We start from the raw sequence: 13,635 nt of genomic DNA on the forward strand, positions 1-13,635 counted from the left end.
CCAGTTGGTCCCCTCCCCCTGGCCTTATGTATAATCTGGCCCCTGGCACCTGACTTGGGAGGCTAGGCCTGCTCTGCCCCCGCTGCCCTGGGGCTGAGGATGGCTGGGGCCTTGCTGTTGCAGGTGACACCCCTTCCCCACTATATATGAGGCTCCCCATCAGTCCTGCTCAGTAGTGAGGTGCACAGGATGGAGGCGGGAACCCAAGGTTTGGGATCAAACAGATCTGCTCTCAAATTCCAGCTCCACAACTTACTCCCTGGGACCGTTATTTAACCTCAGTTTGCTCACTTGTAAAATGGAGACAATCATCCACTCACTGGGAAGCTTGTTCCTTCCTATCAGGGGCCTCTCTGTGCCAGGCATTGTTCTAGGCACTGGGGACGCATCAGGGAACAAGAGGGTCCTTCCCCTCATGAAGTCTGCCTCCTGAAGGAGAGAGCGATTATTTGCGGTAGTGACAGGGAGTGAATGAAAGTTAAGAGAGTGATGGGAGGAGGGTCTCGTCCAAGAATGGCCTCACTGAGACATATAAGAGAAGTATTCTTGGCATAGGGCCCAGCAAGCATGGAGGCCCAGAGGCCGGAAAGAGCTTGTTATGGAAAAGGGCAGTGGCCGTGGGGAGAGCCGTGGCAGGTGAGGTCAGAAGGGTGGACGGGCCAGCCCAGGGGGTGTGGGCTCGGAAGCGGTTTGCATGGTGCTGGATCTTCCTAGAAGCAGATGAGGGTCTGCCTGCGCTCCAGCAGGTGCGAGGGGGAGGGGGCAGGGCGCAGGAGTGGGAGCCAGCCGGGGTGAGGCTGGCAGTCGTCCGGGTGGTCTGGACAAGGCTAGCGGCTGTGTAATCAGTCAGTCTGTGCGTGGGTTACCCCGAAGGTACGTGGCCCAGGCCTGGTGTGGCACATGGTTGGTGCTTACCGATCTGTTACCCGGCCTCAGATCTAAGGAGACCTAATCTGAGAATCCCAGAACTGTGCCTCCCCCACAGTCTCCTCCGTAAACGCCCAAATCGCTTCTGCTTCCCCTTGCCATCACATCCGGTTAGGCCTCCTTGCGCTACTCTTGACTTCCACAGGCCTCCAGGACCAGGTCCCTGTCCTGGGTCCCCTCTGGCTGTGAAGCAGCCTCGCCGCTCAGTTGTGCTCCCTACCTCTGCCGCACATGCACCACCCTCCAGATGCCGTGAACCCTGAGGCCCCGACAGGGTGGCTTCCTAAGTCAGGCTCCAAGTTGAGACTAGGTGATGAGTCACAGTGACATCTGCCCGGCCAGGCCCCCAGACCAGCTGTCCAGCAGCAGGAAATGGGGAGAGGGGAGGCAGCTCCGGGCAGGTGGGAGCCCAGGTCACACACCCGTGGGTTTGGATCCCAGCTTTGCCACCTTGACCCACAAAGGCCCTTTGACCTCTCTGAGCCTCAGTGTCTCATCTGCAAAATAGAATGATGCCATCCAAGGTGGCCTGGAGGGTAAAGGGGGGTAATAACCTGCAGAGCACCTGCCCGTGTGCCCGGTGTATGTGCCAAAAGCACTCACCAAATGGGAGCCAGACTTAGCCTTATGCTCTGCTCTGGGTCTAGCTAACCAATTCGTGGCACAGTGAAAAGGAGCTCTTTGGAGCCCCAGCCTGCGTTCCAACCCAGACCCTGTGAGGACTGTGGGAACCTGGGTAACTGACTTCCCCATCTGGGTCCTACTTTCCCCTTCTGTAAAATGGGTACCAATCTCCAAGGTTGTAATGCACACAAAGCATCTGGCCCAGAGTGGATGCTCGATCAATGGTATGATGCCAGGGGGGAGGGACTGAATGGAAGAAGGGGAAACAGGCACAGCATGTGGTGGGGGTAGCCGGAGCCCGGGGAAATGGGGACATTGATGATCTTGGTTCTAACCCTCTCCTGGCCCCGAGGCACTGTCTCCGCCAAACTGAAACCCAGGCAGTCTGAGCATCAGGGCTTGCACAGGCCTGAAAATTTAACATCCACTGTCAGTGGGCCTCAGTTTCCTTATCTGCAAAATGGAACCATCCTTCTTGCCCAGTTAAAACCAGGACAAAGGTCTGGAACCAAGATGGGCAGCGCGGAGCCAGAGATGCTGGTCACTGTGAGCTCTGGCGGGTCCTCGAAGGGACCAGGACTGCGAGTGGGCAGGGCCCGGCTAATGCTGGCTGAGCCTCTGCAGCTTGCAGGAACCCGTGTCACCCCAGTCCTTGTGTTAGATCGTTTCACACACACCGCAGTTCTACAAGGCTGGGGTTACACATTTCCCATTTTCACGGAGGAGAAAACTGAGGCTCAGAGAGATGAAGTGGTCGACCCATGAACTCACAGCCAGGAGTCAGGTGGATGCAAACCCGAGTCCAAGCTCCGAACTGCTGGGGCTCCCGCCTCCCGGATGGCTGCAGACTCCTGCCCGTGGCTCTCCAAAAGCGGAGGAAAGCCCTTGAAAGCCGTATGTCTCTCAGGGCCCAAGGTCAACCCAAGGGGCCCTGAGCTGTTTGTGAGGACAGATGGGAGGAGGACTGACTCCAGGCAGAAGAGAGGACCTTCAGTGAAGTCAGCTGTGCACACTAATGTCCTGAGTGCTCGTATTCTTTCTTCTTTTGGTGGTGGTGGTGGGGGGGGTAGGGTGTGGATGGAGGAGAATGAGATGATCCACAAACTGTGGCCCTTCAGCCAAAGCAGCCCTGGGAGAACGGCAGCCTCGGGCTGGGGCTGCTCAGCCCATGGGGAGGACTCTGAGCCCCTCAGGATGCCCTGCAAGCCAACTTCACTGTCTCCAGGAGCGGGGGCTCCAGCTGCCGTCTCTCCTACTCATATGTTAAAACCCACTCTGGTGGGCCCATCACCTCCACCAGTCCGGAGCCCCCAAGGACAGGGTCGGTCCGGCTAACAGCATGTGCCGGCTGGAATGCAGTGACCGAGGGGACATGCAGGGACAAGGGTGAACAGAGAGGTACCACCTGCTTTTGAGACTTCCAGAAACGTCCTTGGGAGGGGCCGAGGCCTGCTGTACCAGGACTGTCAGCCTTGTCAAGGAAGCTCGGCTCACGGGAAAGGGGGTCCGCTGGAGGGATGGAGAACCAGAGGCTCGCACCCTTCTAATGAGACCTCCTTATAAGGACACTTTCTTCATTTCTTTTTTAAAGATTTTATTTTTAAGTCATCTCTACACCTAATGTAGGGTTCAAACTCACAACCCCCAGATCAAGAATCGCACACTCCACCGACCAAGCCCTCCAGGCACTCCTTATAAGGACATTTTTCTAAGATCAAAAAGCCCAGACCAGAAGGCAGAAGGAAAGCTCCTCCCCCAAAAAGCTCATATGAGATTTGACCACATGAACAGTATCATAAATAGTGATTTCTATTCTCCAAAGGACATACAGAGTTAACGGATGGGTGTCAGACTGAAGAAAGAGATTTTCAACGTCAAAACCAACAGGGGGTCAGTATGTAGGCAACACAAGGAAGTCCTATAAATTGACAAGAAAAATTCAGGAAATGTAATACAAAAGTGGACAAAATAAAAATAAAATATAATAAAATTTGAAAAAAAATAAATGAAAATAAGGAGAAAGAAAATCAAATAAAAATAATTAAAATTGACAAAATATAAAATAAATAGCATTTTAAAGCTAAAACAATAAAATAAAAATAATTTAGAAAAGCAAAATGTAAGAGTAAAATTAAATATGCATTTATAACGTAAACTTAAATGCATTAAAATTTTTAATTACAAGTCAACATTAAACCACTAATAAACTTTAAAAATAAAATTTAAAGATTTACATAAAATAAAAAAAACGAATTTTAAATAAGTGAAACAAATTGAAGAATCAAATAAAAAGTTGGCAATTCGTAACAATTAAAAAAGAAAGAGAGGAAAATAAAATACAAAATAAGAGCAGGATTTTGCGTGATGGGTGCTGATAATGTGCTATGAATTAAGGAGTCTGATTGACTCAAATGCCTGCCAGAAGGGGGGTAGGGGGGAGGAGGAAGGAAAAGCATGTCCAAAAGACAGCATCTGACGGGGTTTTTCCAGCCTGCTGTGGGCAGAGGGTAGGACGTCAGGCCCCACGACGGCCTCATCCACAAATGGCTGTCACATCATTTATACATTTATAATGCACCAGCACCACGCACACATACCACACACATCCTTCCATCCTCGCTGCTGTCCTCTGAGGTCCGGTTTCATAGAGGAGTGAACAGAGGCTCAGAGAGAGAGCAATCATGTGCCACAGTCTACCCTCTGAACGTGGGCTCCTTAGAGTAACCTTCTTTTGACAAGTTAGGTCTCCCGAGGACTTCCAAACACAGGCAGGGACATGTCTGTCATCGGGCTAGAATGTTCTGGATGCTAGAAAGAGCCAATCTCCCATGGCACGTGACAGTTACCGCCATTAACTGAACACCTACTCTCTCTCAGGTAGGTTACATGCATAATCTTGATCCTCAAGACAACCATATGATGTAGATGCTATGATTGTCCCCATGGCACTGACAGACGACACTGAGATTCAGGAGTGGAATATTTGCACCCAAGCATGGCAGTAGCAGAGGTGGGAGCTGAGCCCATGCATCTCACAGTCCAAATCCCACCCTTCCCGCCTGGCGCTGGAACTCTTGAGAGCACCCCCTATTTGCTAGAAATATCCTATTTCGCAAGTTAGCCAACGGAGGCACAGAAGGGAGAGATAACCTGCCCAAGGTCACTCAGCTGGTGAGTGGCAGAGCCCAGGGCCTTTGTGACAGCCTGCTGACCTCCCACTGCTCATCTGGGACTTGCTAGAGACAGCCGTGCCCACTTGCCAACACCAGGGCAGGCTCTGGAAGGGCAGCCGTGACATTCCTTCTGCGAGTCTCCACCCCTGCGGATGTGGGCACCGCTGTTGGGCTTCAGGGAAAGTGGAGGCTTCTGGCAAAAGGGAGTGGTTTTCTCCATGTGGTCTGTGTCCCCCAGGCTTGGGAATGCCTTTCTTTTGAGCTGGTGAAACAGAACCCCCACCACAATGGCGCACTGGAGCCCCCACCCCCCACCGTGGACCACAGGGCAGGGGCCCTATGAATCACGTGGCACGACTCCAAGAAATCATCCCAGGGCAGGCGGTGGTGGCCCAGCCTGAGGCAGCCATGCCCGAGAGGAGTGCCTCGCCCATCCGCGATGGGAACCAGACCATTCCCTGTGGGACCTGGAGGGATCCCCGAGGTTGGGGCTGAAGGCATATGTCCGAATAACACTGCCTGCTGCCCAGGCCCATGGAGACCTGGAGGCCTATCCCAACTTCTCCCCGTCCTGGCTCTGTGCCCTTGGCAAGTCAATTGCCCTCTCTGAGCTCGGAGGGCCTCCTCTGTAGAATAACAGAATCACACCACCTCCTGGGCTATTCTGCGGCTGAATTGGGAGAAGGCCTGAAGGGATGGTTATGCACCCAGCTTTGGAATTAATTGTCTGGGTTTAAATCCTGGTTTTGCCAAGCTATTGGGCTGAAGCATATGAAATTGCTAATATTGGGCTGTTTTTCTGACCTATAAAAATGGCAGTATCATATACTTTCAACTAATGTCCCTTTCTCTTAAATCAGTTTCCTCCTCTGTAAAATATGGATAATAGTCTTCACAGCAACCTATGAGGATTAAACAAGGCTGGGAGGCAACTGAGCTCAGTAGAGCTCGGGCTCTGGGACCACGCAGGATTTGAACCTTGGCTGTGTGACCTTGGGTAAGTTACTTAACCTCTCTGTGCTTCAGTCTTCTCATCTGTAGAACAGGGATAATAGGTTTATTAAGAAAATTTAACCAGTTCATATGTATAAAGCACTTAGAACAGTGCCTGATATTGTTACATAAAATAAAATAATACAGGTATCAGCATCTGGCATAGAGTAAACGTTCAACCGTAAAACCAAATCAAAAACAGACTTCTAAAAACCTTTGATGCTAGGAAAAGTTAAGTATTTTTAAAGACAAAAATATATGTTTTTAGGAACATACATGTGTGTGGAAATGAAGGTGAGGAACATGCTCCTGGGTATCCACTGCACCTGGGGCCTTCTGTGTCGGCCAGGGTCCACAGCCCGCGGTTCTAAGGGAAGGACTGGCCCCGAGGCCGTGGTGGCTCTGAGTCTAGCCCAGGCCTCAGCCTGCTCCCTCTCTTGGAAGCACACAGCCAAGCCACGGAGCCTGTGGGCCACACACGTCATTCCAGGGGTTCATTCGAGGCTCCCAAGCCCAGGCTGGCCTCTCGTTCTTAAGAAACCTCTGCTAGCTATGGATGCCCTCTTCATTCCATCCCCCTTGTCTGACATTTATCCTAGACCTGGGATGGAGGCACAGCAGACCCAGCGCAGCCAAGTCATCCAGGGAAACTGAGGCTCTCAAGGCCCAACACCAGGACTTCCAGCCTCTGGAGCCAGCTACCTTCCTCTACCTCTCCCAAGCCGCCCTCCCCTGCTCCCCAGTCTCAGCTGCACCCTCGCTTCCACCCATTGCCTGGGGCCGGGGGGCTGAGGTCCTGCCCTGCTTGAGCCTCCATCTGCACAAGCTTTGGTCTCAAAGGTCTCAACTGGCCTTTTTAGCCCAGCATTCCATTATTTTATAAAAAAGGAAAGTGGAACCCTTCCACCAACTGTAAAGAGCTATGTGAACCAGAGGGCAGTTCGTGGCATTGGATGGGTTTTCCAGAGAAGTCTCTGGTAGGCAGGATTTGCTCCTGTGGGTCTGGAACCTGGAAGACCCAGGCCACACATCCGTTTCCTCTGTGACCTGGGACAAACCAGGTCACCTCTCTGAACCAGCCTTCCTCTTCTGGGAGGACAGAGGGAGGACCCATGTCCGCCCTGCAGGATCAGTGCAAAAGGCCCACACGATGTCTGGCGCCCACCGGCTGCTCAGGGGTGTCTGATGCAGGAGGATATTAAGGGCTCTGACTGATCGCTCCATCTTCTGGGGCTAAAAGTCCCATGCCTTGGGAAGGACGTGGCCACCAGACTCAGTGCCACCAAAAATAGGCAGACAACTTGCAAAATGTGCCAGAGGCGGTCACTGCTCATTGAGGCAATTTGGTGTAGCACGTGGAGCTCTGCAGTCAGACTCCCTGGGTTCACATGCCTCCTGCTCTGGGGCCCATGGGGCCTCAGTCTCCCCATCTGCGATACAGGGACCCTCCTACGACCTGTCTCTGAGAGATTTATGAGGACGTTATTGGGCTCAGCTGATCCAGCAGCCTCCACACCTCCTTGACAGAGGTAAAAATTCTAGTTTTATATCAGTTCACACACAGCATGCAGAATACACACATCAGTACAAACACACACACTCTCACACATCCCCATCTATGTGTACACACATGAGCATGCACACTCACTTACTCATACACACACTCACATATATGTGTAAACAGAAACACATTTCTCAAAATAATGTTTAATCTTAAGACTTGCAATACATTCTGATATTTTCTAAAAAGGAGGTTAGCTAACTAGCCTATGGGCCAAATCCGGCCCTTGGCCTTGTTGTATGGCCTATGAACCGAGAAGGGTTTACAACAACAGCAACAAAGAAGAGTATGGGACAGGTCATATGTGGCCCGCAAAGCAGGAAATATTTACTATCTGGCCCTCTACAAAAAACGTTTCCTGACCCCCTGCCCCCCGTTTTATTCTATCCTATACTGTCGTGTTCTGTTCCATTGCATTGTATTCCACTTCATTCAAAATTGCTGTCTGTACTTACTAAATTTAGTTCCCCGATCTGTTGATGGGTTGCAAACCTCAGTTTGAAAACTTTGCATTCATACAAGCGTCAGTTTTTTTACTAGATGGAAAAGTGGATGAATAAACAGTGAACTGATAGACGGACACAAAGACACAGGAGAACAAAATGGATAAGGTCGCCTTCGCCAAACAACGTCCCCTCGTTGAGTGTCAGATTGCTCAGCTGAGACCAGGAATGCCCCTGACCTGCCGCTGAAGGCTGTGTGGAGGGGCAGTGGGGTCCTGTCCTTTCAGTCTTTCTGATGGGTCTGTAACTGACATCTCAAGGAGACACTGAGCCCTTTGACAGGTGGGACAGTGGAGCGCATCTCTACCGTCCTTGTCAACACCTAGTCAGAGCCTGGCCTAGGGGAGGGGCTCAATGTGTATTTCTTTGGGATAAAGGTGACATGCAAGTGGCATCCAAGGCCCCTCCGTGACTGGATTCTCACCCCGTCTGCAATCGGACCTCTACTTCCTCTGGCCACACAGCCCCTTCGGCCTTTTCCACCCGACCAGACCCTCCCTTCCCCCTGCTGGAGTCCCCATGCCCATCCCAGCTACCACCTTGCCTGACAAAATCCCTGTGATAAGGCTCCTCTCAGATGCCTCCACCTTGCAGTCCCTGGCAAGTCATCAACAGGACCCATGTGTATTTCCATGCACAGGCTTTGGAGCCTCCAAAATGCTGGGTCCATGTCCCCGATGTTGGGAGTTCCTGGACAGGTCCCTGGCCCTCTCTGAGCCTCAGTTCCCTTGTCTGGGAAATGGGTGTCCACCAGACAGCGTCATAGTGAGGATTCCCACTGCGCAGAGCTCCTGGCACATGGCCAGCCCTCACTAAGTGGCCTCAAGGCTCTCCTTTGGTGACTGGGCAGGGGCTGGGTGGCTTCCATCCCTGGAGAGGGAGGTGGGTTCCCCCAACGGTGGGGGCATGTGAGGTGAAGCAGCATCTCCTTTGAGCCCAAACTTGGCTCCAGAACTGGCCACAGAGGGAGAGGGCATGGGCGCAGAGACAAGTTTACTGAGTACCTACTGTGCACCAAACATACTGCTTTCCTTTTCTCAACCAGCTGTATTTTATGAAGAAACCCAGGTCCAAAGGGGCCAAAGTGCCTTGCCTGAGGTAGCATTCTACTGACACATAATGCCTTTCCTGGGCCCCCCGGGTGCAGTTAAACCCCTCACTCCATCCTCTAGCAGTTGGTTCTCCTTCCAGAGCTGCCCCTGACATACACCTTGACCTGGTACAACCTGGAGGCCAGCACTGAGGGGGATGCACCTTGTTCTGGGCCCGCCCGGCCCTGGCCCAGCCCTGCAGACAAGAAACCTGGGTCCTTCCCCATCTCTGCCACTGCCTTGGGCACCTGCCTGCTGGGGCTCAGCTTCCCTGCTACAGACAGGGGACAGTGCTGCCTGCCCGGCGGTTGCAGAGAATGATCACACTCACCCCACCCAAGGGAGGCGCTGCTCACTGAGCAGATGAAGAATGAAGAGGCTCACCGAGGGGACAAGGGCAGAAGTCAGGTTCAACCCACACGAAACCGCCCAGTCCAGAGAGCATCCCAGCCTGCTGTAAAACGGGAGGGCGAAGTGGTAGAATCTTTATAAAGCACCTACTCTATGCTTCCAGACACCTTCCCTCTGGGACTGTGGTGAATCTTCCCAACTATTAGAGGGGTATATACAACTGTTCCCATTTCACAGACGTGGAACCACAGACTGGAGAAGGCATGTGGCCTGCCCAAGGTCACACACCTAGGGCAGGAGAGGGCTCGGGATTTGAACCCAGGGCTATCTGAATTCCAGAGTTGAACTCCCTGAATTCCCTCTGCCTCTTGCTGCCTCGGGTCTAGAAGGATCTGAAATCACCATGGGAATGTGGGGGCACTCTTGCCTCCACCAGGCCCCCTCTCCAGCCTTGAACGTCAGGGAAGTCCGTCACAGCCTGTCTTCTCCTCGTTGCCTAAATGAAGCTCCATATCATGGGTTGGGGGTTGCAGACCAGAGCTCCCTCACACTGCCTGCCTGTTCCTTTGCCAGGACACCCCAGCATGTCTCAAGAGAAATGTTTCCATCTGGTTCTGATTCATTTACACTTAATTAATCAACATGTTGTTTTGTAAGAGACAGTTGAGATCCAAGAATCTTTCTCAAGCTTTTTCTTTCATTCTTTCTTGTCTTAGAAACAGAAAAATTGAAAGAAAGAAAGAAAGAAAGAAAGAAAGAAAGAAAGAAAGAAAGAAACAGAAAAATTGGGTTTCATCAGAAAACAGTGACGCCAGAGCTTGAAGAAGCATGGGTCTGCGGGTGCCAGGCCCCGAGGGTGACAGCTCAGCCTGGGCAGCTGCTGGGCCTTGCAGAGCAGGCCGAAGACTGAGGCCTGGGACTCGGGCATGGAGGGGAGGCTGGGGAAGTCAGGGAAGGGCATCCCTCCACCCTGGTAACTGCTTAAGAGCAGGCCCCGGGTCCGTGCACCTTGGCATCTCCAAGTTTCCCAGCACAGAGCCTGGCACAGAGCCTGCCCTGTAGCTGTTGTTGAATGAACAAGTGAAGAGATGGATGCATGGAGCACGGCCAGGGCTTAGGTGCCTTCAGGACACATTCTCCTTCTACAGTGACAGCAAAATGTCAAAGCCGGTAAGACCCTCAGGGATGTCGTGTGGAGTTTCCCAAGCAGCTGTCTCATGAAAAATAGCCCTCTGCTGCATAATTAGTTTGGGAAAGGTCCTGCTGTCTAGCCCCACCACTTCACCATGAATGCTCCGATAAGTCCTGCAGTCAAGAAATCTGCCAAACCCAGCATTTCCCAAACCTATTTGGCCAGGACACCTATGACCACTTTGCAGAATATGCTACAGGAAGGGGTTTCCTACCCCTCCATCCTCACCCCAGGGCCAGTGGGGAAACAGGCCGTTGGCAGGAGCTGAGGAGTCCACTCACCCGAAGTCACACAGTACAAAGGGGCCTGGGGTGGGACTGAAATCCAAGACTCTCCATTGCACCTGACTGATAAGTGGAGCTATAAGCTTCTCTGGAAACGCTGGATGGGCATGTTACGTCCCATAAACAAGGCGTCAACTACGGTGGGGAGGGGCACCGAGAGCCCCCTTGCCAAACTGGGGCAGCATTGGGAGCAGCCATGCCCAAGCTCCTGACCGAGCAACTGGGGATGGGGAAAGGGATTAGAAGTTTTCTTTTTCTTTAATCTTTGTGTGTGTGTGTCTTTTTAGAACTGTGAAGCGTCTTAAAGATCTCCCCAACGAGCTCCTCTTCAGATGGGGAACGGAGACTCTGGGAGGGGAAAGCCAACACAGCTCAGGAGCCATCCTGACAGATGGAGTGGGATTCCAGCCTGCATTGCTACTCACCCGTAGCAACCTTGGACAAATCAGTTTCCCTCTCTGAATCCTCATCCAGATCATAAGCAGCCCTCCCCCCTCCCCCCCACCCCGACCCCGACGAGGCTGTTGTGAGTAGCCAGGGACACCATGCACAGGAAATGAAGACGACTGGTACCTACAAGTGCCCACTAGGAGCCTGTGTACTTGGCTACTCACTTAACAAACACACTAATTCAGTCTTGCCCACATCTGCCTTGAGAGTTGGATACTTCAGATTATTATTCCTCTTGTTAAAGAGGAGTCAGTGAGGAGAAAGTTTTTATTTTTATTTCTTTGGTCCGTTTTAAAACAGAAAAATCTTAGAGATGTTCTAAAAGAGCCTTAGATGGGTAAACCCAGGCTCAGAGAGGCAAAGTGACTTCCCCAAGGTCACTCAGCTGGTCACTGGGGAAGCTGATTCCAGAGACTATAGACTCAGCCACTATACATGGGACATTCACAGAGGAGCATCCCCATGAAGTCCCAAACTTGCCCCAGCTCACCTGAAGCCCACCCACTGCTCGGACCCCTGGGTCCCTCCATCCAGTCACACGGGGGATTGGAGCCCTTTGGGCCAGTCACCCCCACCCAATCCCACCTCCGCATTCTCCCATAGCCCCTCTCTGCTTCCTGCTCCAGTCCAGGAGTGAGTGTGTCCATGCAGGGCTTTTCACTCAAATGGACTAGAAGCTCCTAGAGGGCAGACTCTCTTATTCCCATGTAGCCTTGTTCAGATCTAACACCACAGCTGGAAAAAAAGAAGACACTGGGTCTTCCGCTCACCTGCTGGACAATTTAGCAAATTTACCTAACCTGTTGAGCTCGGCACCCGGCTTTATAAAATGGGATGAGTGCTGTCATGAGGATGCGGTGGGGATTCCCTTGGCACAGTGGCTGGCATTCCAAGGTTGGTTCTCAGACGTACCAGCTCAGGAGACTTGCTGGCCTGCTTGCCCTCCTCAGCCCCACGGGCTTTGCCGACCCCCACACTGCAGCGACAGCCTCAAACCCATCTCTTGAGGACATTCTGACTCTCACAGTGAGCGGCTGTGGCATAGGACCCTGAGGGTGCAAGGGGCCCCTCTGTGCCCCAGGTCCATTTACAGTCTGAACCTTGGTTTACCTTCCGAGTGTTCCCAGGAGGTCAAGATGGAAAAACGGAGGGGCTCTGGGACTTCTTCCAGGTCATCTCAGAATAAATGGACGTAAATTCAGGTCTCAGGTCTCCCTGAATTCACAAAGCTCATGTCCTTGCCAGAGGGGGTCCACTAAGGAATACTGCCTTCCTGAAGGTGACATGGTGAGTCATGGTCAATGATGGGCCTGAGACTGGGTCATCTGGACTCCCAGCCCGGGGCTATGTATGTCTTCTCCCAGCTCAGCATGGATACTTGGCATGGCTTCTAAGTCACTAATTCTGTTCCCTAGTCCCAGTGTCCTCTGGCCTGGCACCTGGGGCTTCCTGTCTCCGCACAGAGCCACCCTCTTTCTTCTCAGCAATGGGACTACTACAGGGAGTGGGTCAGTGAGAGAGCCCTACCAGCCCCTTCCTTCCTTGGAGAGCCTCCTTGGGCCAGCTTGCCAGACAGGTGTCCCGGGCCTCAGTCTCCCCGTCTGTAAAGTGGGCCCGATGGCTATCTGCAGGAGTTGCGGTTCCAGGGGCCAAACCCCTGTCTGCCCTGCTGTGCGTGCCCTGCCACCCAGCCCGCTGCCCCCCTCGTACCTTGCTTCTTCCTTCGGTTCAGGGGGAGCATGTCCACGGCGTGGGCGACGAGCAGCAACAGGCAGAGTGGCGCCCGCATCTGGGCAGCCTGGTCCGCGCGGGCGCGCGGGGGCTCCCCCGGAGGCCCGATGGCTGCTCCGGGCGCGCGGGCGCATCCGCGGGGCGCGGGCTCGATCCGCCGCCAGGGACGCGCCGTCTGCGCGGGGGCCGGCCGCCAGGTCGAGTGAGGGCGTCGGCGGAGCGGGGACACTGCCCCGGCGGGGAGGAGCCCGGCGCGCGGGGCGGCGCGTTAACCCGCTCGGGCGGCGCGGGGGGCGGGGGTCGCCCGGTGGGGGACCGGAGGTCGGTGGGTCCGGCAGTCCGCGGGTCGGGCGTCGTTCCGCCCCCGGCACTGCCGCACTCACAGACCCGCCGCAGCCGGCCCGCCAGACGCAGGTACACAGGCGCGGCCTCCAAGGGACCCCCCCCATCCTGGCGCTCTCGGCACCTCCCGACCCGCCACTCCCCGCCTGCCCCCGATTTTCTCCCTTCTCCTCGTTCGCTCCTGGCTCCTGCGCCTGGCGCTTCGGGGCCACTCCTGCACTTCCTCTTGTCCTCTCTCTGCCTCACCGTCCCCTACTCTGCGGCCTGACCGTCTGCTCTGCCTCGTTCTTTCAAGAGAGTCCCGCGTCCCCTCTGGCCACGGCCCCTGCATGTTTCCTGCGCAGCCTGCGGGGAGCCCCTAATCTCTGATTCCAAGTGACCGGCACCTCATAAATTCGCTGGACTGTGTTTCC

General features: G+C 53.7%; 1 protein-coding gene across 1 annotated transcript in view; it reads right to left on the minus strand.

The window, feature by feature from the left end:
* Window positions 1-12,938, minus strand: part of RSPO4 (R-spondin 4) — a 29,852-nt gene extending 16,914 nt beyond the window's left edge. The window contains exon 1 of the mRNA XM_021689226.2: window positions 12,860-12,938. Within this exon, the coding sequence (XP_021544901.1) occupies window positions 12,860-12,938 (79 nt within the window). The remainder of the gene's footprint in view (window positions 1-12,859) is intronic.
* Between the last annotated feature and the right edge of the window lie 697 nt (window positions 12,939-13,635).

The sequence above is a fragment of the Neomonachus schauinslandi genome, chromosome 10 (genome assembly GCF_002201575.2).
Source record: "Neomonachus schauinslandi chromosome 10, ASM220157v2, whole genome shotgun sequence".
Lineage (NCBI taxonomy): Eukaryota > Metazoa > Chordata > Mammalia > Carnivora > Phocidae > Neomonachus > Neomonachus schauinslandi.